At 42.8% G+C, this 23,544-nt stretch overlaps 1 protein-coding gene across 6 annotated transcripts in view; it reads right to left on the bottom strand.

Annotated features, from left to right (window-relative positions):
* The window catches only part of LOC148017293 (uncharacterized protein At4g15545-like), a 158,575-nt gene that overhangs the window by 79,234 nt on the left and 55,797 nt on the right, over nucleotides 1-23,544 (bottom strand). For 3 of the 6 annotated variants that reach the window (XM_087662692.1, XM_087662690.1, XM_087662688.1), the window contains 2 exons: nucleotides 1,665-1,724; nucleotides 1,291-1,366 (listed from right to left, as the gene is read on the bottom strand). In XM_087662692.1, coding sequence (XP_087518818.1) covers nucleotides 1,291-1,366; nucleotides 1,665-1,724 — 136 coding nt within the window. The remainder of the gene's footprint in view (nucleotides 1-1,290; nucleotides 1,367-1,664; nucleotides 1,725-23,544) is intronic. The other 3 variants (XM_087662693.1, XM_087662689.1, XM_087662691.1) reach the window with 1 other exon arrangement.

The following is a 23,544-nucleotide window of genomic DNA, read 5'->3' as shown; positions in this document are numbered from 1 at the left end:
AATGCCAACAGCCCTATCTTTGTCATAAGAAACTCCAAAGGCCATGATTTATGAGTTCTTGGACTCCCTATCTCCATTGAAGTGAAATATAGAGGGGGCTTTAGAAAGAAATCTTATTCCTCTGGCTTCAGAGAGAGAGCTCGTCTTCCTCTAGTTTCAAAGAGGCTCATTGCTTGTACGGTCCTTCACATACCATGGTGAAAAGCCTTTTTATTCTTCATTTAACATTGGTTGGGCTGGTCAGCCTTGAGCTTCCCCCACACTGACTAATCACCCAAGATCTACACTGTACAAGTGCTACCTGGATTAGACCCTTGGATGCTTCAGCCATGACTTGGTGGCTATGACTTTGCATCTTTCCCAACATAGAGATGGAGATGGTGTCCCCTTCTTTGAGGCCTAGGATCAGGCACACCTCCACATTCTTACTAACATGGAGACACAGAGCTACTAGCTTCTCTCTTCAAGTTGTCTTTTGGGCACTATCAACACGTTGTCTACTGTTCTCTTTTACAGGTTTCCTTTCAGATAGAATACTTGGAGTACAGTGTGGAGAATGTCTCTTTCACTCCTCTTAGAGCACCTTTTTGTCGCTGCCATCATTGTGCCTGCTACAGGCTATGCCAATTGTCCCATGTGTGCATCATGAGGAAGCATTTGACATATACTATGTGACTCACCAGATACAAAGGATTTGCTCTATCAGTTATTGTAGCAATCGACAATTGGCATTCCCGGGTTCCTTTTTCCATTTGGAAATCATCAATTGACAACATTTGGAGCACTCTACCATTTAAATAGCAAAGAAATCAGCTGATTATCACTCCCACGGCATTGACAAGTATAACTATTCCTATCAAACACTAAGCTAGTGGTTTTTAGCATGGAGCTCGAGCAGCTTTAGATTCAAGAAGTAGATTTCACTGTTTCAATGCCCTCTTCAAGCACTCCTTTGCAATAATCAATCCATAATTCTTTTTCTCCACAACATTGTAACAGCAGCTTGTGATTTTCTTCCATGTTTAGCATAGTATTTTGTTCATTCAGCTCCCTCTTCTCTGCTTAGATTTAAATAAGTAGAGTAATGATTCCACAAAAAAAGTATGTGCATTCTGGACAACCAATTTCTACTTTTTTCATGTCATTTTCTAAGTGCCAAGTTCCAACTTGTTACAATTTTCAGCTCCATAAAATCTACTTTGAGTTCAAAGAACAACTTTGTCACAGCATGACCAGCCACAACACAGATCTCACACAACATGAAGGTAGTTGTCTTCATGGGAAATGTACCTTTGCCAAGCATTGATGTGTTAGGTATTGAGCTTATGTAAGTAGGTTGCGAGATAATGTCACTCTCCTCAAGTTGCTGCAAAAAATGAATCCTGACAAAAATTCAGTTAAAAATCTCACTTATACAAAGCATAATACCAAGGATTACATTTCGTACTTCACAGTTAATACGTTTAGTATTACATAGGCAACCTTAATAAAGTTGAGAATAAATGAAACAATTCGTATCTCATATCATATTTTGCTCACAGGTGTGTTTTACTGTTTCTGGCATTTCTTGTTGGCTAAACCTTGCTTTCATGAGCATCTCCTTAGTACATTGATAATTTAAAAATAGTGGTTTCACCAAAACAGGAAGTTTCCAATAGGCTTACAGAGGCATTGTCATCATCTTCCTGCAATGATTGTAGGAGGTTTTTTTTGAACATTTCCAGCTGAAACAAAATGACATTTCTCAGTTTGTCTACTTCATGGATTCAACAATTCACAAACATTATCCTACATAACTGGAGAAATGGAAATATTATCATTCTGTCAGGGCTCTCAAAGTCAGCACCAGATACAATGAAAATTATAATGGGTGACATCTTCATTGTTTTGTGAGAGAGACAAAAATCCTATTAATAACCCCCTAGTGAAATTCAGTCCTGAGGTAAAAACAATAGAAAGTCCATGAATAAATTTAGAAATAAATTTGAAAGCATGCACTTTGAATCATTTCCCAGTTATCCCTTCCATGCATAATTTGAGAGTATCAATGATCTATATTCAAAGATGATTGAATCACTCAAATGTCAAAGCATGCTACTGCTCCACAGATTTGCTGCAATTAGCACCCATATATATGAGGCAATGATGCTAGAAATGGTGTCCCATCTGTGGCATTGCCCTGCAGCCCACTCTTGTCAGCTTCAGCACACCGGAGCAGTCCACAGTGGCACATGCCACCAGCCTGCTAGATGTTCAAAATGCAGTGGCTTTCTTTGACACCTGGACCAAAGGCAAGGATTACTCCATGCTCGGGGATTGCACAGCTATCACAATTCATATTTCTTGGCCTCGACAACGAGTACTTCTTGTTAGAGCTGGACATTCCCTGGACAGGTAGGAGAAGCAGGTACAGCAGGTGACACGTGGCAGCAGGCAGGCAACACATGGCACCTGATGTGGCATTTGACATGTAGCAGGTTGGACAGCTGGTTGTCGGCCAGTTTTGCTGACCAGTCGGCTTTGCATCAGAACAAAGCTGAGGCGAGGTGAACATCGGCACACAAGAAAGGAGAAGATTTGCTGAAGCTACTGTGGACTGCAAATCGATACAAACATGTGATTTATTTAAAGTAGTGTACAACCTCTGGATGCTCTTGGGTGTGAGGCCATGAGTGTGGTTTGGTGAGCATAAGAGGCCCCCGACTAGAGTCCTAGAGCTAGTGTCACGCCCATTTTAGGTCTTGAAAGATGGTGCCTTTGTCAAGAGCAATTGACAAGTGGCATTTTTTGAATCTTGGTTAATTAGAGACCAATTGTTCAGTGTATGCCAAAGAGCATTGAAATAGATCCACTATTTCCTAATAGACACTGTCAAGCTGAGATTCAACATCAAGAAAGAAATGAAAGGGCTAGACGGAGAGCTGAGATCATTAGAAGATATTCTCACAAGCATAGTAGTCGGATATCTTTGAGAAAGAGAGGTCTCGTTGACCCAATTAATATTCCAGCTATTTTATCAAGGGGGAGGAGGAAGCTCTAGCGTTCTCCTTTTCCTAAAAAGTCAAACTACTTTGAGTGGGAGCATAATCCCACCAATATAAACCCCTAGAACAAACCCAATCTTCATGATGATGTAACCCACTGCAGTATGTACAGGAACGCCAGATTTGCCAGCCCTAGTTTTGGCTGTTAGAGAAGGAAGAAGGCTGTGTTTTGGGTCTTCAAGTGCAAATTTTACCTTTTCATCGCCTCCAACACGTAAAAAAGGAGCAGGACGAGCAGTAAAGAGCCCTAGTAGGCTACATTCTCACAGTTAGAGGGAGTTGCTTTGTGTGTTTTGTGCCGGCATTGTAGATGAAGATGCCTTCTAAGGCCGAGACAGAGTTTCATGCGATCATGGACCGGAAGGTATCCATGTTACCGGTGTCGTGCCGCTACGCGCGCACAAAAAAAAATCTAGAGTGTGGCTTCCTTTTAGATTTAGAGAGCCAATGCCATTTTAGACAATAGTGTTAGTGTCCATGGTTTAAAAATATTATATTTTAGTCAATTTTTAATATTCTAGATATTATCTCTTGTAAACAAAATCTACAAAACTATAGATAACTTCTAGATTAGCATGATATGTAAAAGAAACCATGTAGCTTTCAGCTAATTTGAGAGGATTTTATGTAAAAAGAGAGATTAGCGAAATCGCGCGACGCGTGATCGCTATTTTCAGGCAATGAACAGTACTCCGAAAGTGGGAGATGAAGAAGGAGTGATCTGGTAAGATTCTGGCCAAGTGTCCTAGTATTTAATTCCCCTTTCGGAGCCATTGGAAGGATTAAATTGGCGATCTGAGCAGCATAGAGGAAGGTATTATTTTGTACACGTTTTTGTCTATTAGAGTTATATTTTCTCATAATGCCGAAAGAAACTGACAGGCTTCATCTCTGTTAGTATTCTTCTATATTTTCTAATTCTTTTTGGAAGTATTCTTCTACATCTTCAATCTCTTCGAACCCCTTCTCTTCCATCTACTCCTCTCCTTGAATCTACCTTCACCCTGCTATGTCACTTATCTTCAAGAACTTGGCTTAAAGCCTTCAACTCTTCTCTTATCTCTACCATCTCTGGAGTCTAAGCTCTTGAACCCCCATACATTCTTCTCTTGCCAAACCCCTGTGGTGACCTTCAACCCTACACGCTACAACATTGGTGAACCCAACGTAAAGGTCGGTGTAAGAGAACTCCAAGATGGGGGATTCTTCAAGAAATACTCTACAACAATTTGTACGCATATTGCAGCAAACTCAACAATAACAAATCCAAATGTTACAACAACAATAACAAAGGCAAGAAGAAGAGAAGATTGATTCCACAGCTATCAAGGCCCTAGAAGAAGTTGAGTGTGAATTAAAACAATTTAATGGCCAAAATGTCTTTTTTTTCATTCATTTGTATGTTGAGAAAATGCTCTTCTTTGGTGTACCGCAACATGCATGGAGCCGTTATTTTACCAGACTAGCCAAGCATGGTCTTCAAGAAAGAATCCATGGTCCTTTCCAATAAGATGCGGATTGGGATGCATTCAAAAAATCCCTACGCGAAGAATTCTTCTGGCCTTATGACGAAGAAAAGTTTCATTGAATGGGTTGAAAAGTCATCAAAATTGGAGAAAAAGAAACACCATGTATTGCACTCTTAGACCATGGCTCGGAGATAAACGTCATGGCAAGGAGTCTCTATAAAAGTGGCGGATGGCCCATAGATGTTGATCCAAGATGGCGAATGAGAGCTGCAAACAACTCTTATGGGGAGTTATATGCTGCAGGTCCTAATGTACAGGTATCTATTGGAGATATAAAATACAATTTTTACTTTTTTGTTCAAGACTCTTGTAGTTACCCTATAATTCTTGGGTAACCTTACATTTCTGAAGCCCGCTTGGAAACAAAAGCTCTTGATGATGGTTCTTCCTATGCTCGAATCCGAAGCAAGGATAATGAACAAGGTGTCTAATTTCTTACTGTGTGTGTTAACCATCATCGAAACAGAGATCGACTGCGTGATTATCATGTGCCTCCTAATGCCCGAGAATTCAAGGGTTTTTGGGCTGCACTACTATAAAAGGAGGCTATGGTAGTGCATCATGTAAAAAGATTAAACCTCCTTATGCTACAGAAACTGTGTCTCTAGCAAATTTATATGTATGTACAGCCAATAGTATGGGTCGTTATAAGTCTCTTCCGGCCATGATTAAGACTGAAATAAAATATTTATGTCACGAAAAAAGGGAGCTGAAAACTTATGACATGATGGCTGAAAATGAAGATATTTCGGGGTTTTTTTTTTTTTACTAATTACTACTGACACATTGGCTGAAATATATGCAGATGCTCATGCAGAAAATCAGGTAAAAAATCAGTCCATAGATATATGTACATTGGATTTTTATCAAACAATTCAAGAATTTGTTGAGCAGGAAGACATTGGTTTACTCAAAAAGGTTGAAGCGCAAGTGGAGACAAAATACAAGACGGTGGATAAGAAAGTCTGTGGTAGTCCTAATGCCTCCTAAAAGTGAAGGGCTGGCTGATAGGCAGCAAATTAGCCAAGTCTTCCTGATCCTTCCAACATTGGTCAAAATTCACATCTGAAAGTATAAAAGAGCTCAAAATAGGTGAAAATTCTTTCCTTTCACCGGCTGAAAAACACTCTTTTATGCAAATGCTAATGAAACATGAAAAAGCTTTTGCATTTCAACCAAGTGAAATAGGCTGTGTGGATCCAAATGGCTCCTATGGTCATTTTTACGGTCCCACATGTGCCTTGAAACCTCAAGCTTATTTCTATTCCAAGGGCGCATTTGCCCAAATTATTGGAACTTCTAAATGAAAAGATCAGAATGAAGATTTTAAAACCTTCTTCAACGCTCTACTAAAACCAATGGTTTACCGTGTCAAAGAAAAATGAATTTTTACGATTCATTCAAGATTTACAGCCTGTTAATCGTGTCACAATCCAAAATGTTGGTTCCGGTCCAATTGTTGATGAATTTGCTGAAGCTTTTGCAGGTAGAGCAATTTATTCTATGGGCGACCTATATTCAGGATATGACCAATTTCAGCTTTCATTAGAAAGCCGAGACATTACCACAATGAAGACACCTCTTGGATTGGTCCGCATGTGCACTCTACCACAAGGTGCAACAAACTCCGTAGCCCATATGATGAATACCATGCACAAAGTCTTAAGGGACTTTATTTCACAACTTACTCTTCCATTTCTTGATGATGTATCTATCAAGGGATGTGAAGTCAATGAAAAGAATGAGGAGCTTGACGAAGATGGCTGCATGACATTTGTAGTTAACCATATTCATGATTGTGATAGGATTTTGACAAGGCTAGAAAAGGTACATCTTATCCTTTCTGGAGCTAAGTCGATTTTTAGAGTAGAAGAAGTCCTAGTGGTCGGTCATCTATGTGGCCCCTATGGATGCAAACCTTCTCCAATCAAGATAAATGCCATCAGAAGAATGCAAGAAAAATGCACAAATGTTTCAGAGGTGAGAAGATTTCTTGGCGCATGTGTATTCTATCTCATATGGATACCACATTTTGCTCATGTAACCGAAAATCTTTATCAATTATTAAGAAAAAGCCAAAGATTCTCTTGGGGTAATGAGCATACTCTCACTATGCATAAATTAAAGAAGCTGTTAATTTCAGCCCCCACTCTCAAAAGGGCTGATTATTCAAATGGTCAACCCCTCATCTTTACTGTGGATACAAGACCCATTGGGATAGAATGGGCTGTTGGCCAAGAGGATCTTAAAGGTAACAGGTACGCAATTCATTTTGGAGCAAAAGTTCTTAATGAATGTCAAAGAAGGTATGCACAAGTAAAAAGGGAATTGTGGGGAATTGTAACAACATTAAAGTGTGATCGTGAATACTTTATAGGTGCTTCCGTAGTGGTAGAAACTGATTGTCTTCCACTCTTGGGCATGATTGCCAACTACTCTACAGTCGACATTGCTATGCTAAGATGGATTGCATATATTAAATCTCTCAACCCCGAATTAAAGCATATTGCAAGAAAGGCGAATCCAATTGCCGACATGCTATCACGTGCAAGGTATGACAATGAAGAAGACCTGATGAAAGAAGATGAAGTTGAAGAATCTATACTTGCTGAATTTCATTCCATGGCTGCGGAAAATACCTTTTCAGTTACTGCATATACTAGTCCAAAGCCGAAAACAACAGGATGGTCAACTAGAAGCCAGCATGCTCATTGCATTGCTCAAGTTCTAGTTTGTTTCCTTGAAAAAGATTGGCTGAAGATCGGCCAATATTTGAGCACAATGAAGAAGAAGGAGACTTGGACTGATGAGGAGTTCAAGCATATTAAGAGGAAAGCTTATGGCTTTTTTCTTAAAGAATGACATCTATGGAAGCACGCAAAGAAGAAGAAAGGAGCGCTTGTCCGAGTTTTAGGTAACAAAAGATTGCAACAACAGGTAATAAAGGAATTTCATGGAAGCCTGTGGGCTGGCCATAGAGGCATATGGGGAACCTTTAGTAAAGTCAAAGAAAAATATTGGTGGCAAGACATGTATCGGGACATAGCACATTTTGTTGAAGCCTATTATGTGTGTCAAATGTATTCTATGGTTAAGTATTGAGATAGGTTACAACCGACTTATCCCTTGTCTATACATTATAGATGGGTTATTGATCTTGTAACCATGCCAACATGAATATGGAATATGCGGTATTTAGCGATTGCAAGAGAGGATCTAACCAATCAAGTTGAAGGCAAAGCCTTAACAAACAATTTCATTCAAGTTGTTTGTCATTTTTTGCTTGAAGAAGTGTTTTGTAGATATAGTTGTGTGCGTAAAGTAACTGCAAATAGAGGAGAGTTTGATGTTGATGAGGCACGCAACTTCTTTGCTCAATTGGGTATTAAGTTGGCTTTAACATCAGCCTACAACCCTGAAGGCAATGGAAAGAGTGAGAGAGATCATCAACCTATTCTCAAAGCTCTAGCAAAGTCTTGTAGAGGAAAGATCAAAGAATGGCCTAAAATACTACCTTTTGCATTATGGACCGACCGGACTACTCACAGTTCAGTGACTGGCTATATGCCAGCTGAACTTATGCATGGACAATAACCAATTATGCCAATTGAAAAATCTATTCTCACATGGAGTCTTCTACCTTGGGAGGAAGGCATCAGTAAAGAAGAGTTGATGACTTTGCACATATGGCAGCTAGAAAGAAGGCTTGAAGATGTTCAAGTAGCCATTGAGAAGCTAAAGACAGTAAGACTAAAGAATAAAAGAAGATTTGATAAGTGTTATCGACTTCGGCCAAGAGCAATTCAAGAAAATGACTGGGTGTTTGTCTATGATAACATCTTAGACAATCAATATAGTACTTCTAGGAAGATGGTGAAGCGTTGGTTTGGCCCATATGTGGTAAAGGTCGTTCATGACAATGCCACATATTCATTGGCTGATGGAACAAGCATGAAGATACCCATGGCTAGAAAAAAAATCAAGCTCTTCAAACGAAGAGAAAGTTCAACATATGAGCTAGAAGACTTGAATATAATTCAAGAGCATGAAGACATAAAGGAAGAAGAAGAGGCAGAAGATGAAGACATTGACATGGAAGAAGATACTTCTTCTGATACTGCAAATCCGTAAGACTTTGGCATACGCCAGAGGATGTACATGTTAGGAGGGGGTGTTAGGAGGGGGTGGATGTCGTGCCGCTATGCACACACCATGAAAAAAAAATCTAGAGTGTGGCTTCCTTTTAGATTTAGAGAGCCAATGCCATTTTACACAATAGTGTTAGTGTCCATGGTTCAAAAATATTAGATTTTAGTCAATTTTTAATATTCTAGATATTATCTCTTGTATAAAAAATCTACAAAACTATAGACAACTTCTAGATTAGCATGATATGTAAAAGAAAGCATGTAGCTTTCAGCTAGTTTGAGAGGATTTTATGTAAAAAGAGAGATTAGCGAAATCGCGCAACGCGCGATCACTGTTTTCAGGCAGTGAACAGCACTCCGAAAGTGGGAGATGAAGGAGTGATCTGGCAGGATTCTGGCCAAGTGTCTTGGTATTTAACCCCCCTTTCGGAGCCATTGGAAGGATCAGATTGGCGATCTGAGCAACATAGAGGAAGGTATTATTTTGTACACGTTTTTGTCTATTAGAGTTATATTTTCTCATAATGCCGAAAGAAACTGACAGGCTTCATCTCTATTAGTATTCTTCTATATTTTCTAATTCTTTTTGGAAGTATTATTCTACATCTTCAATCTCTTCGAACCCCTTCTCTTCTGTCTACTCCTCTCCTTGAATCTACCTTCACCCTGCTATGTCACTTATCTTCAAGAACATGGCTTGAAACCTTCAACCTTTCTCTTATCTCTACCATCCCTGGAGTCTAAGCTCTTGAACCCCCATACATTCTTCTCTTGCTAAACCCCTGTGGTGACCTTCAACCCTACGCGCTGCGACACCAGCTTTTCTGTCTGATTAAAAGCTCAATGGCGAGAATTACCGCATCTAGAGGATCATGATGCTCGCCATTTTGGAGTCCTATGATTTGGCAGAGCTTGTTACGGAGGCTATTTATCGTCCTTCTTCACGAGACAAGTCCAGACTCTCTTCCAATGATAAAGTGGAGTTGGCAAAGACTCAAGCACATTGGGATAAACTTAATGCACGCATTCGCTCATTTTTATCTCTCTCATGCACTACAGCTGTTCTCTCTCATATTGAGCATTTGACGGTGGCCCGGAAGATATGGTTGGAGCTTGATCGGATGTACAATCGTATGACCGTCATGAAGCGAGTTACTTTGGAAGTGCAGATGAGGACCATGAGTGCCAACAAGTCATCTTCTATGCGGGAGCTTATTAACAAGCTGAGACAACTTCAAATGCAGGTATAGAACGCACAAAAGAATATCACTTCTAAAGACATAGCAATAACTCTTCTTTGACAGGTACCACGCTATTTCAATGGTTTTTATTCTGCCTTTATTGCTTCAAGGCAATCTGAGACTCTTCAGTGCGAAGAGTTAGTTCCTATGATCTTGGACCAAGAAGAGCAATTGAAAGGAACAAATGCTTCTAAATCTGAGGCTTTGGTCGGTCAATCCTCTCAAAAGAAAGGGAATGATCAAAAAAAGGAGGAGGACAAATTCAAAAAGGACAAAGAAAAGGAGTCCACTTGTCTCATCTGTGGCAAGATAGGTCACTAGAAAAAGAATTGCCACCCAAACAAGGAAAAGAATGATAAAAAAAAAGGAGAAATCTTCAAAGAATTCTAGAGCGGTGGCTGCTCCCTCATCAACTGCTTTCCTCCGCTTAGAGGTGGTTGAGGATTCTACTCTATCAGCTTCTAATGCTGCATTGACAGCCCCATAAACTCAGGAGTGGATTGTTGACAATATGCCTCACGACACATGACTCCTTCTTGAGCAAGTGTTGCTCATTTGCGGCCTTCACATGGCCAAATTCTCATTGGTGATAGTTCAACTATTCCTATACAAGGATGGGGAGATATGTATCTTATTTCAAATAGGCGAGGTGGTGCCCATACATTCGAGGTGCTTTATGTGCCGGCCTTGGGATACCATGTACTTTCGATACACAAGATTTGTGTCCTCGGCCTCTTGGTCGAATTTGATGTGGATTCTTTTCGGATTCTTGATCGTGGATCAAGAGAGGTCCTTTCTTCAAGTTATGACGAGAATGGAGTCTATAAGTTGCAGTCTTCTTTTGCCTTGACTTCTCTTCTTCTTACCTCACAAACTTAGTCCGAGCTTTGGCATGCTCGGTTTGGCCACCTCAACTATGATTACCTTCGGAACGCATCAAAGGGATAACTTGTTCAAGGTTTGCCGGATATTGTGGTGACCCAGCAACTTTGTGTATCCTGCATCCATGGGAAGCAGACTCATGATGTTATTTCTAGCAAGGCTTTGAGGTGATCCTCAGCACCCTTGGAGCTTGTTTCTACCAATCTTTGTGGACCAATGCAAATAGAGTCCCTTAGAGTGAGCTTGTATTTCGTGCTAATTGTGGATGATTACAACAGGATGGCCTGGGCTTATTTCTTTAAGCTGAAGTCAGAGGCTTTCTCCAACTTTAAGGATTGGTTGCTCTTTGAGGAGAATTCATTGGGCCAGAAACTGAAGACCTTACGATTGGATACAGGCGGAGAATTCATTTCTAATGAGCTTGCTCGTTTTTGTATAGATCATGGTATTCACCAAGAATTTGCTAATACAAACACCCCTCAGAAGAATGGCATATTGGAGCCGAAAAATCGTAGTGCGATCTAGATGGCCCGTACCATGATGGAGCATCATCAGACACCTCAATGTCTATGAGCTAAGGCTGTGGCTATTGCAATTCACATCCTTAATCGTTCCCCTACTTCCGTTGTTATTGGTATGACCACTTATGAGATGTACTTTGGGTCTAAACCAGACATTTCAAGGTTTTTGGATGTGATATCTATGTTTACATCACGAAGACACAGCATGACAAGTTTGATGCGGCTTTCAAAAGACAAGTGTTTGTGGGCTATAGCTCACAGTCTCAAGGCTACCGGTTGTACGATCCCGTTAAGCGGGATGTCTACACGAGCCATAATGTTAGGTTCATGGAAGTTCCAATCTCAGAGGGAGGTGAGGGCCACAATGTTCTTGGATATCCTGGTGATAGTTGGGCATCCATGACTGTTCCTCTGGAGCCTCTGCCTCTTGAGAACTCTTTTTCGAATGAGGAGCTTAGTTCTTAGCCACCAGCTTCACCGATTTCTCCCTAGCCATTAGTGGACGTTCCAAAAACTTTAGCAAATGGAGAGCGACGAGAGGAGATCCATCCTCCTCGTTGGGCTCGTGACACTCTTCGTAATGTAGGGATTGAGGGGGTCCCTAAGGAGTGGCAGCCGCAGGATAGCCCACGGCGTTCTCGAAGAAACCAAGCATACCACACTAAGCTTGTTTACACTAATTACTCTTTGATGACTCGTGTCACGTAGGATTGGGACACCACCTCCCTGAAGGTGGCTTTACATCATGATCATTGGCGAAAAGCGATGGAGCAAGAGCAAGAGTCGATTGAGAGGAATGGCACTTGGTATCTTGTGCCAAAGCCTCCCCATAAGAAGATCATTCGAGTCAAATGGATCTTCAAGACTAAGTATCACAGTGATGGCACGTTGGACAAGCACAAGGCCCGCCTTGTTGCTAAAGTTTTTGCACAGCATCCAAGCATTGATTCACATGATACTTTTTCCCCTACAGCTCAGATGGCTACTATTCATGTAGTTCTTGCCTTTGCTAGCCATAGGAGATGGTTGGTCTATCAACTAGATGTGAAGTCTACCTTCTTAAATGGGGAGTTGAAAGAGGAGATCTGTATTGAGCAACCTCCAAACTTTGGTTCTTCTAATGGTAAGGTGTTGTAAAATATTACAGGGCGCAGCGAACAGAATCTGAGAAAGAGACAGAGAGTACACAACAGATAAGAGGAGAATCAGTAAATTCTTTAACTTCAAACAACTAATACAAAGATGGCTCTGTCCACCCGTGCGCTTCCACTGTGTGAAGCTTAGATGGCGATCTAGACAGAAGATAGGTGAAGAGCTTAAGGCTAGCTGGAACAACAACTCTGACTGGGTGAAAGATGAGTGAGAGATGGCTGCGAAGGGGTTTAGCTTTTATAGCCTGTGAAGGTCGTTAGGTCGGCCTGCTGACCGACCTACCATATGAGCCTCCACTAGTCGGCCAGGGAATATTCCCTTTACCATCGGGCCGGGGGCGCTGCCCCCGGACCCCACAATAGGGGCCCCTTTTAACTCCCTTACCACACAACTCAATGCAATGTGCCTCGAGTTGCTACCAACTTAACCTCTCCGTCTAATCCAAAGATTAGACCCACAATGGTCACCTTTTTGCCATCGATCATATAGACCTCATCTGATATACAAGTCAGGACTCCACCAATGTCCGGGCTCACACTTGGCTTCTCCTCATAATGGGGGCCTTACAACTTTAAGCACCATGGATCATTGGTAGCACCTAATGAGGGTGGGGCATTGATCATATCTAACACCCCCCCTCAATGTCCACCCATAGGTGAACTATCTCCTCGGCCCAATGCCGAGTCTCTGAAGATGAACTTGAAGCAGATCCTTCGTAACTGCTTTGGTGAAGATATCTGCTCCATTCTCCTCTGTTGGACAGTAGACCAATTCCACTATCCCATCCTCCATCAAATCACGCACATAGTGATACTGGATTTCTATATGTTTGGTGCGTGCATGAAACACTGGATTTTTGGCAATGGCAATGCAACTCTGATTGTCACATCTCAGCACAGTTGGTTCTTCATCCTGCACTCCCATATGCCATAGAATCCTTCTCAACCATACGGCCTCACATGCAGCAAAACAAGCTGCCTTGTACTCTGCTTCGGTAGAAGACAATGCCACTGTTGGTTGCTTCTTACTAATCCAAAAGAAAATTCCTGAACCCAAAGAGAAACAATAACCAGAAACTGACTTCCTAGAATCAATGTCTCCTGCCTGATCTGAGTCACAATTCCCCACAAGAGAAGTTCCGAAACTGTATGTGATACCATAGTCAAGAGTTTTCTTCAAGTATCTGAGCACCCGCATCCCAGCCTTCCAATGACTCTCATGAGGTTTGTTTGAGAACCTGCTCAAAACACCAACAGCAAAACTGATATCTGGTCTGGTGTTACACAAGTAGATCAGACTGCCAACCAACCTCCTATACCTCCCAATGTCTGCTAGTGCTGATGTATCCTCGACGGATAACTTTGCATTCACCTCCATAGGTGTAGCTATCTCCTTGCACTCGGTCATGCCAAATGCCTTCAAGATCTCCAATGCATACTTCTTCTGAGAGATGAAGATCTTTCCTGGCTCTTGCCAGACTTCAATCCCCAAACAATAGTGCAGCAAGCCCAAGTCTGTCATTTCAAACTCAGAACTCAAAGCCTTTCGAGTTTGGTTGATCATATCTTCATAGTCACCTGTAATAAGAAGGTCGTCCACATATAGGACAATCACTACAGACTTCTTACCATCCCTGTAAACATACAAGTTAGCATCTGAGGCACATCTTTTGAAGTTTAGGTTTAAAAAGAACCTATCTATCCGCTGGTACCATGCTCTAGGGGCTTGTTTCAACCCATATAATGCCTTCTTCAGTTTACACACTTTGTTCTCGGAATGGGGGGCCTCAAACCCTGGTGGCTGAGCAACGTACACCTCCTCCTTGAGGTCACCATTTAAGAACGCTGACTTAGCATCCATTTGGTACATTGGCCACTTCTTGTGGGCAGCCACTGCAAGTATCGTGCGAATAGTGGTCATTCTGGCAGTTGGGGCAAATGACTCTTGAAAATCAAACCCTTCAACTTGTGAAAATCCTTGGGCAACCAGTCTAGCTTTGTACTTTTCTAAGATACCATCAGCCTTGTACTTTACCTTCCAGATCCACTTGGTGCCAATAACCTTCCGCTTTGCTGGTCGATCCACTAGCTCCCAAGTGTCATTCTTCATTATGCTGTCATACTCCGCCTGCATAGCAGCCTTCCATGATGGATCTGCAAGTGCTTCTTCTAAATCAGCTGGCTCCTTTACTTCTCTCATAATCTCAACCATCAAGGCCATATTGACTATGTGAGCAGAAGCCCTCCTTTGCTCCTCTATTCTCTGAGACCTCCTTGGTCCGTCTGCCTTCTCCTCAACAGATGCAGGCATAGGATTATTGTGGTCATAGAGCTGCTTCACCCAGCACGGCAATGGCTTTTCCGGTGGGGTGATGTCAGGTTGGTGAACTTTTTCCTCATCATCTGAAGATGATGCTTCCTCCTCCTTAAGGATAGGGATAGCTCTCGGGATAGGTTCATAGTGAACTACTTCTTCGCTTGATGATAAAGTGGAAGAACTTGCCTTCTCCTCCTCCACTGTATGCGACTCCTCCTTGAACACCACATCACGGCTCGCGATGATCTTCTTTGCCTCTTGGTCATATAATTTGTAAGCCTTCTGCTCATCACTATAACCCAAGAAGATACATTTTCTGCTTTTTGGTTGTAACTTGTTTCTCTTCTCATCTGGAACATGTGCATAACATTCACATCCAAAAATTCTAAAATGTGAGACAGATGGTTTCTTACCAGTGTAAGCCTCATGAGGTGTTTTTCCCTTGAGAGCCTTTGCATAGCTCCGATTTAGAATGTAGACTGCACTATTAACAGCTTCAGCCCAAAAATGGTTAGGTAATCCCTTGCCCTTTAGTATGCATCTTGCCATCTCCACAATGGTGCAATTCCTGCATTCCACAACACCGTTCTGCTGAGGTGTGTGAGGCGTCGTCAATTGACGCTTGATTCCTTTGCTCTTGCAAAAGCCTTCAAACTCCTTTGAGTTGAACTCACCACCACCATCTGTTCTAAATTTCTTCACACTTTTCCCTGTTTCATTCTCAACAAGTATTAGCCATTCTTTAAACTTACCAAAAGCTTGAGCCTTATCACGAAGGAAGTACACCCACATCTTCCTACTGTAGTCGTCGACAATCAACATAAAATAAGAAGATCCCCCCAAGGCCTGTGTAGGCATCTTACCACACAAGTCAGCATGCACCAACTCTAGAGGAGCCTGTGCTCTATTCTTGCTTTCTTGTGAAAATGCCTTTCTCTGTTGCTTGCCCATCATACAAGCTTCACATGGTTCCTTCAATTCAGTTATTGTAGGTAGGTGAGTAACCATACCTTGCTTTTGCATCTCCTTCAATACTGCAAATCCAATGTGTCCAAACCTTTCATGCCAAAGCTTACTTGTGCCCACTCCAGCGGTGGCTGTAAGAGCACTTAGCTCATACAGGTTGTTCCTTATTTCTCCTTTGCCAATAATTGTGCCAGCACTATCAATAATTTCTACACCTGTCTTCTTGAACCTCACTTCATGACCAAGATCAGTTATGGCAGCAACTGATAAGAAATTTCTCCTGATTTCGGGAACATACAACACATTTGAAAGCTTTTTGACTTCACCATTTGCAGCAACAAAAGAAATAGTACCTGTGCCTGCAGCAGGGCATTCAGCATCATTTCCAACCGTCACAGTGATGGATTCTTGTAGAGGCTGCATAGAACTGTATAGACCTTTCTTGTTGGTCATGTGACGGGAGGCCCCACTATCCAACACCCATGAGTCAGTGGTAGATTCTTCTTGCGCCGAGGAGCACACTTCCTCAATGGTCGCCATGAATAATTCCAACTCTGCTTCAGCCGTATTGGCTGTCTCTTTCCCTTTACTTTTAAGGGTACCATTCTTTTCATCTGCCTTCTTGACACAACAATCTGCAATTGCATGTCCTTTCTTCTTGCAGTAGAAGCACTCTCCTTGAAACTTCTTCTTGCCGCCCTTCTTCTTTTTGTCACCATCATTTTTGGTGGAGGAGACACCTTTGCCTTTTGCATTGACAGAGAATGCAGCATCTCCATTGTTGCTTCCTTCTCGAGCTTTCAGCCTCAACTCCTCCTCCATTAATAATGCACAAAACTCCTCAAAAGTCAAAGCTTGAGGTCTCACCTGAGTATTAATGGCAGTTACTAGTCCATCAAACTTTTGTGGACAAATCCGAAGACACCTCCAAGCTAGCTCTTCGCTAGTCTTTTGTATCCCAGCACCTGCCATCTGGTCTCGCAGATTCTTAATCCGAGTGATGAATGCTTCAACCGTCTCTCCTTCAACAAACTTCTCCGCTGCTAGGATTCCAACTCTGCTTCAGCCTATGGCTGTCTCTTTCCCTTTACTTTTAAGGGTACCATTCTTTTCATCTGCCTTCTTGACACGGCAATCTGCAATTGCATGTCCTTTCTTCTTGCAGTAGAAGCACTCTCCTTGAAACTTCTTCTTGCCGCCCTTCTTCTTTTTGTCACCATCATTTTTGGTGGAGGAGACACCTTTACCTTTTGCATTGACAGAGAATGCAGCATCTCCATTGTTGCTTCCTTCTCGAACTTTCAGCCTCAACTCCTCCTCCATTAATAATGCACAAAACTCCTCAAAAGTCAAAGCTTGAGGTCTCTGCACAAAACTCCTCAAAAGTCAAAGCTTGAGGTCTCACCTGAGTATTAAGGGCAGTTACTAGTCCATCAAACTTTTGTGGACAAATCCGAAGACACCTCCAAGCTAGCTCTCCGCTAGTCTTTTGTATCCCAGCGCCTGCCATCTAGTCGCGTAGATTCTTAATCCGAGTGATGAATGCTTCAACCGTCTCTCCTTCCGCAAACTTCTCCGCTGCTAGTTGATTCTCCAAGTTTTGAATCCTTGTTTGGTTTCGTGTTTCATATTGACTCCTTAGTACATTCCAAGCCTCTGACGTTTTGGTTGTATGCTGAATCAGAGTCAAAACACTGTCAGAACAGCTTGTAACTAAGGCACACAATGCATCTGCATTCCTTCTTTTCCAAGCTCGTAGAAGATCTGCATTCGGAGGAATCATCACACTAGGATTTGATGGGTCGGGGGTAGGCTGTGGTTCTGCATCAGTCCCCAGTACAGTCTCCAGAAGCTCATAAGAATCAAGGATAGTTGTAATTTTGAACTTCCACAAGGTGTAGTTTGTACCATCTAACTTACCTTCGCTGAAGGTTGGTGGACGAATCCTCAGTGTTTGAATAGCCGGTACAGCAACACCACCTCCTACACCGCTTCCGGAAGTCGACATATTTTCTCTTTGCTGTTGAAGCCTTTGCCTCTTGCACGCTCTCCGATCTCTAGAGCCCCTTGGGCTCTGATACCATGTAAAATATTACACGGCGCAGCGAACAGAATCTGGGAAAGAGATAGAGAGTACACAACAGATAAGAGGAGAATCAGTAAATTCTTTAACTTCAAACAACTGATACAAAGATGGCTCTATCCACCCGTGCGCTTCCACTGTGTGAAGCTTAGATGGCGATCTAGACAGAAGATAGGTGAAGAGCTTAAGGCTAGCTGGAACAACTCTGACTGGGTGAAAGATGAGTGAGAGATGGCTGCGAAGGGGTTTAGCTTTTATAGCCTGCGAAGGTCGTTACGGCCTACTGACTGACCTACCATATGAGCCTCCACTAGTCGGCCAGGGAATATTCCAAGGAATATTCTCTTTACCATCGGGTCCGTCTAACCCAAAGATTAGACCCACAATGGTCACCTTTTTGCCATCGGTCACATAGACCTCATCTAATATACAAGTCAAGACTCCACCAATGTCCGAGCTCGCACTTGGCTTCTCCTCATAATGGGGGCCTTACAACTTTGAGCACCATGGATCATTGGTAGCACCTAATGAGGGTGGGGCATTGATCATATCTAACAGGTGTACAGGTTGAGGAAGGCTCTGTATGGCCTTAAGCAGGCTCCTCGTGCTTGGAATGAGAAGATTGACTCATTCCTCTAGGAGAAATTGGGGTATCAGCGTTTCAAAGCTGACCCCCTATTTTATGTTCACACCTCAAGTGGAGGCCATGTGTTTTTGTCATTTATGTGGATGACTTAATTGTGATAGGTGACCATACTCAGATAGTCGAGCAGACAAAGGCAACACTTCATGAGAAGTTCGAGATGACGGATATGGGACTTCTTCACTTCTTTCTAGGTCATGAGATCTATCAAACTCCGAGGGGGATCTTTATTTCCCAGTAGTGGTATGTACATGAGCTCTTAACTACGTGTGAGATGGAGAGATGCAAGTCTCTTACAACTCCTATGGACCTGAATTGGAAGGCTAGCACTTATTCTGATTCCCTTTTGGCGGATGCTACCCATTATAGGCAATTGATTAGCTCCTTGATTTGGCTTCTTAATACTTGTGTTGACTTATGTTATACTCTAGGTGTGTTGGCCGGGTTCATGAGTGAACCCAAGATGGTGCATTGACAGGCTACTCAAAGGATTTTCCGGTTCCTACGGGGGACTCCTGATCTTGGGATCTATTATCCAGCTAGTACCAATGCTATAGACTTGGTCCTTACACGATGGAGTGATTCAGATTGGGCTGGCAACGTGTATCATCGGAGGTCCACAGTAGGTTATTGCTTTACCTTGGGTGCTAATGCTATTTCATGGAGCAACAAAAAGCAACCCATGGTTGCCCTATCTTCAATTGAGGCGGAGTATCAAGCGGCATCTTCTACTATATGTGAGAAAATGTGGCTTCGCAGGCTCTTAGAGGAGCTTGGTTGCCCACAGAGAGGTCTTATTGTTCTACAATGCGACAATGAGAGTCGCATTGCCTTGGCTAGAAACCCTGTGTTTCATGCTCGAACGAAGCATACTGAGATCCAGTACCATTTCTTTGGGAGAAGATTCTAGATAAGACTATTTCCATGGTCTATTACAAGACAGAGGAGAATCTTGCAGACTGGTTTACCAAGGCATTTCCTCAAGCTTTACTTCAACAGCACTCCAGATCCCTTAGCCTTATGCCGTGTCTAGGATCTAAGAGGGGGTGTTAGAGCTGGACATTCCCTAGCCATGCAGGAGCAGCAGGTACAGCAAGTGACACATGGCAAGTCAGATAGCTGGTTGGCCAGTTTTCCTGACTAGTCAGCTGCATTTAATGTAGCCGACCTGTTATTTTTGGCATTTTCTTGCTGGCCCATTTATTGGCTTTGGTCTTCACAGTCTTGGTCAATTGTGCTCCTAGTTTTCAGGCTACAGACTGTGGAGATTGCCCTCAGGATTCACAGAGATTGAGATCTTCGAGGTGGAGACATATGTAGACATTCTCTTTGCACCCGTGTATATTTCTGCATCCTTATACAGCATTCTTCACTGCAAATTTTCTGTGTTTTACTCTCTTTATCTCTCTCTCTTCTTTCTCTATTCACTCTTTGTCTTGGTCATTCGCTTTCGCATTGCTTCACCCTGACACTTCTTGCCCCATATAGCCCGAATTGGCAAATATTTCAAGTGTATCATTCAAAGGGATGAAACTTTTGGAGATGCGGTGGTGGAGGAGGGCCCTCAGCACCCATCACTTAGCTTCCTCATTGGGCGCTCTTCCTCGAGCCATTAGGAATTAATCAGGTGATTTTGATTAGCAATTTGGCAAAACCAGTCTCATCAGACCTTAATGCAAACTAGGCAGTAAAGAAATATGGATATCTCCATGCATCAATGTTGCATAAAATCTTCACATAACTCACTACTACTTATATGGATATAGTTATATTAAAGTAGTTGGATTGCAAAAAGCCCAAGTTTGTAGGCAATTATCTTGAGACTAAATTAGTATAATGCTTGTACTGCAGTTACAAGTTATTTTAATATCAAATGATTAGTCCTAGTATATCAATCTACAATTATGTGCAGACTCAAACTATGCATAAATGACTACAAATCAGACTATCTAAAAGCTTTTGGCCCATACTTGCCTCGATAAAAGTACCATACCTATGCAATATTGGTCAATAAGAGAGCTAGGGGTAAAGATAGCTATGATCCACAAAAATGTCCAAATAACTCTCAATATTCGAAATATTGATCAATCTAGGTAAGAATTGGCCAAATCATGGTACCAAGGATACTGGCACATGGGGGTTTTATGCCAGATGGCATACTACACTAGCCTCCTGTTAGACAGTCATTTCCTGGACAGCTGGACATCTGGATAGTACGGACGTCAGTGCCACATCAGCAAGTGCCACGTCAACACCTGCAGTCGGCCAGATTTGCTGTGCAGTCGGCAAGATTTCTTGCAGTAGCCGACTTGGTGCTGGGATTTTCTATTTTTTCGGCTATTTATAGCTTGTTTGGTGGCTCACTCCAGAATTCATTATTCAGATTCTGATCTTGAGATCTGTTGGCTGAGACAGACTGTGCACGGGCTGATGGAGATCGAGATCATCAAGTCGGAGACATACGCAGATATTTCCTCTGCCCCCTCGTGTATTTCTGCACTCTACAGCATACTACACCGCAGATTTTCTGCATTTACACTATCTCCTTTTCTCTGTTTTTTTTTCGTAATCTTCTTTTCTCTCTCTCTTCTCTCTATGTTCTCTCTCTCTCAATCTTTGTCCTACGCTTCCACATCGCTGCACTCTGACATGGTATCAGAGCGGTGAAGATGGACTGATTGAGGGCTGAACGTATCTGAAGAGGAGATTTCAGTGAGACACAAGGCTGTGTTTCTAGGTTTCGAGGGCGAGCGGGTGGGCTGCGCATCGGATCAAGGCTGAAGCAAGTGTGGGTGTGCGGGAAAGGAGTCTAATAGGTGAATTTGCTACAAGTTATTGCTGTTCGAAGGGGAGGAAGGCTGCGTTTGAGACCTTCCATTGCAGATTTTACCTTTTCATCACATCCGGCGGGTGAAGAAGGTTTGGGCAGCGAAGGAATCAGTCCTAGAAGGCTGCGTTTTCACAATCAAAGGGGCCTGCTTTTGCGTTTGTGCAGGTATTACAGGTTAGCATGTCTTCAGAGACTGATTTGGAGTTCCAAGCGATCATGGACAGGAAGGTGCCTGTCCTACCGGCTCTCCCAATGGATCAAAAGCTTGATGGTCACAATTACTGCATCTAGCGGGTCATGATGTTGGCCATTTTAGAGTCTTAGGATTTGGCGGAGCTGGTGATGGAGAAGATTAACAAGCCCTTGGTGAGGGATGAGTCCAAACTCTCTTCCAATGCTCGTGCGGAGTTGACCAAGGCCCAATCTCATTGGGACAAACTGAATGCCAGGATTCGATCTTTTCTGTTTCTTTCTTGCACCACAGCCATGATAGCTCACATCGAGCACTTAACGGTGGCTCGTGAGATATGGCTGGAGCTCAACCAAATGTACAACCGGATGACTCTGATGAAGAGGGTTTCTTTGGAGGTGCAAATGCGGACTTTGTCCGTGACTAAGTCTTCTTCGCTTCAGGAACACATCAACAAGCTTCGGCAGCTTCAGATGCAGGTTCAAAATGCGGGAAAGCCTATTTCTTTCGAAGACATGGCGATCACTTTACTATCCCACTTGCCGCCACGATTCGGTACTTTTTATTCCGCTCTTATTGCTTCAGGGCGGGAGTCGACTCTTTCGTGGAAAGAGTTGGTTCCTATGGTCTTGGACCAAGAGGAACAATTGAAGGGACAGAATGCTTCCAAATCAGAGGCATTGGTTGGTCAAGCCTCTCAGAAGAAGGGGAAGGACCAAAAGAAGAAGGAGGATAACAAATCCAAGAAGGACAAGGAGACGGAATCCACTTGCCATATTTGTGGCAAGACCAGTCTCACTGGAAGCAAGATTGCCCCGACAAAGAAAAGAAGGATACCAAGAAGAAGGACACGAACGACTCTGGAGCATTGGCTACATCCTCATCAGCTGCTTTTCTACACTTAGCAGTCCTTGAGGACTCTACACCGATAACTTCTGATGCTGCGATGACAGCTCCCCAAGCTCCAGAGTGGATTGTGGACAATGGTGCCTCACGGAAAATGACTCCTCCTTCCGTTGGTGTTGTCCATTTGCGACCTTCACGTGGGCAAATTCTCATTGGAGACACCTCTTCGGTGTCTATTGCTGTGCGGGGTGAGATGCAACTTATTCCAAATGGATGTGGTAGTACCCACACCTTTGAGCTGTTGCATGTGCCACGATTGGGGTATCATTTACTTTTGGTTCATAAGATTTGTGCTCTTGGCCTCTTGGTGGAGTTTGACAGTGATATTGTTGGAGTCCTTGATCGTGGATCGAGGAAGGTTCTCTTTGCAAGGTATGAGGAGAATGGAGTCTACAAATTGAAGTCTTCTTCAGCTCTTACTTCTCTTCTTCTTACTTCTCAGACACAATCCGAGCTATGGCATGCTCGGTTTGGCCACCTAAACTACGAGTACCTTCGGAAGGTGTCATGAGGGTCCTTTGTCCGAGGCTTACCAGACATAGTGGTAAGCCATCAGCCATGTGTCTCCTGCATTCGTGGGAAACTGCATCGAGATGTGATTCCCAACAAAGCTTCTAGGCGGTCTACTTCACCCATGGAGCTTGTATCTACGGATCTTTGTGGCCCGATGAGGACCGAGTCCTTGAAGGGGAGCTTGTACTTCATGTTGATCGTAGATGACTACAGCAGGATGACTTGAGCCTATTTCTTGACTTTGAAGTCACAGGCTTTCTCTCATTTCAAGGATTGGCTTCTTTTTTAGGAGAACCGTTCTGGCCAGCGACTGAAGACCTTGCGTTCAGACAAGGGAGGTGAATTTATGTCTAATGAGTTTGCTCATTTTTGTGCAGATAGGGGCATTAACCAAGAGTTTGCTAATACCAACACTCCCCAAGAGAATGGAATTTTGGAGCGGAAGAACCGAAGTGTGATCAAGATGGCATGCACCATGATGGAGCACCGACAAACACCTCAGTTTCTGTGGGCCGAGGCAGTGGCTACCGCAGTTCACATCCTTAATCGATCTCCCACCTCGGCCGTTGATAGGATGACA

The sequence above is a fragment of the Lygodium microphyllum genome, chromosome 22 (genome assembly GCF_053477565.2).
Source record: "Lygodium microphyllum isolate KBCC chromosome 22, Lygodium_microphyllum_v1.1.10, whole genome shotgun sequence".
Classification (NCBI taxonomy): domain Eukaryota; kingdom Viridiplantae; phylum Streptophyta; class Polypodiopsida; order Schizaeales; family Lygodiaceae; genus Lygodium; species Lygodium microphyllum.
This window is presented reverse-complemented; position numbering and strand designations above follow the sequence as displayed.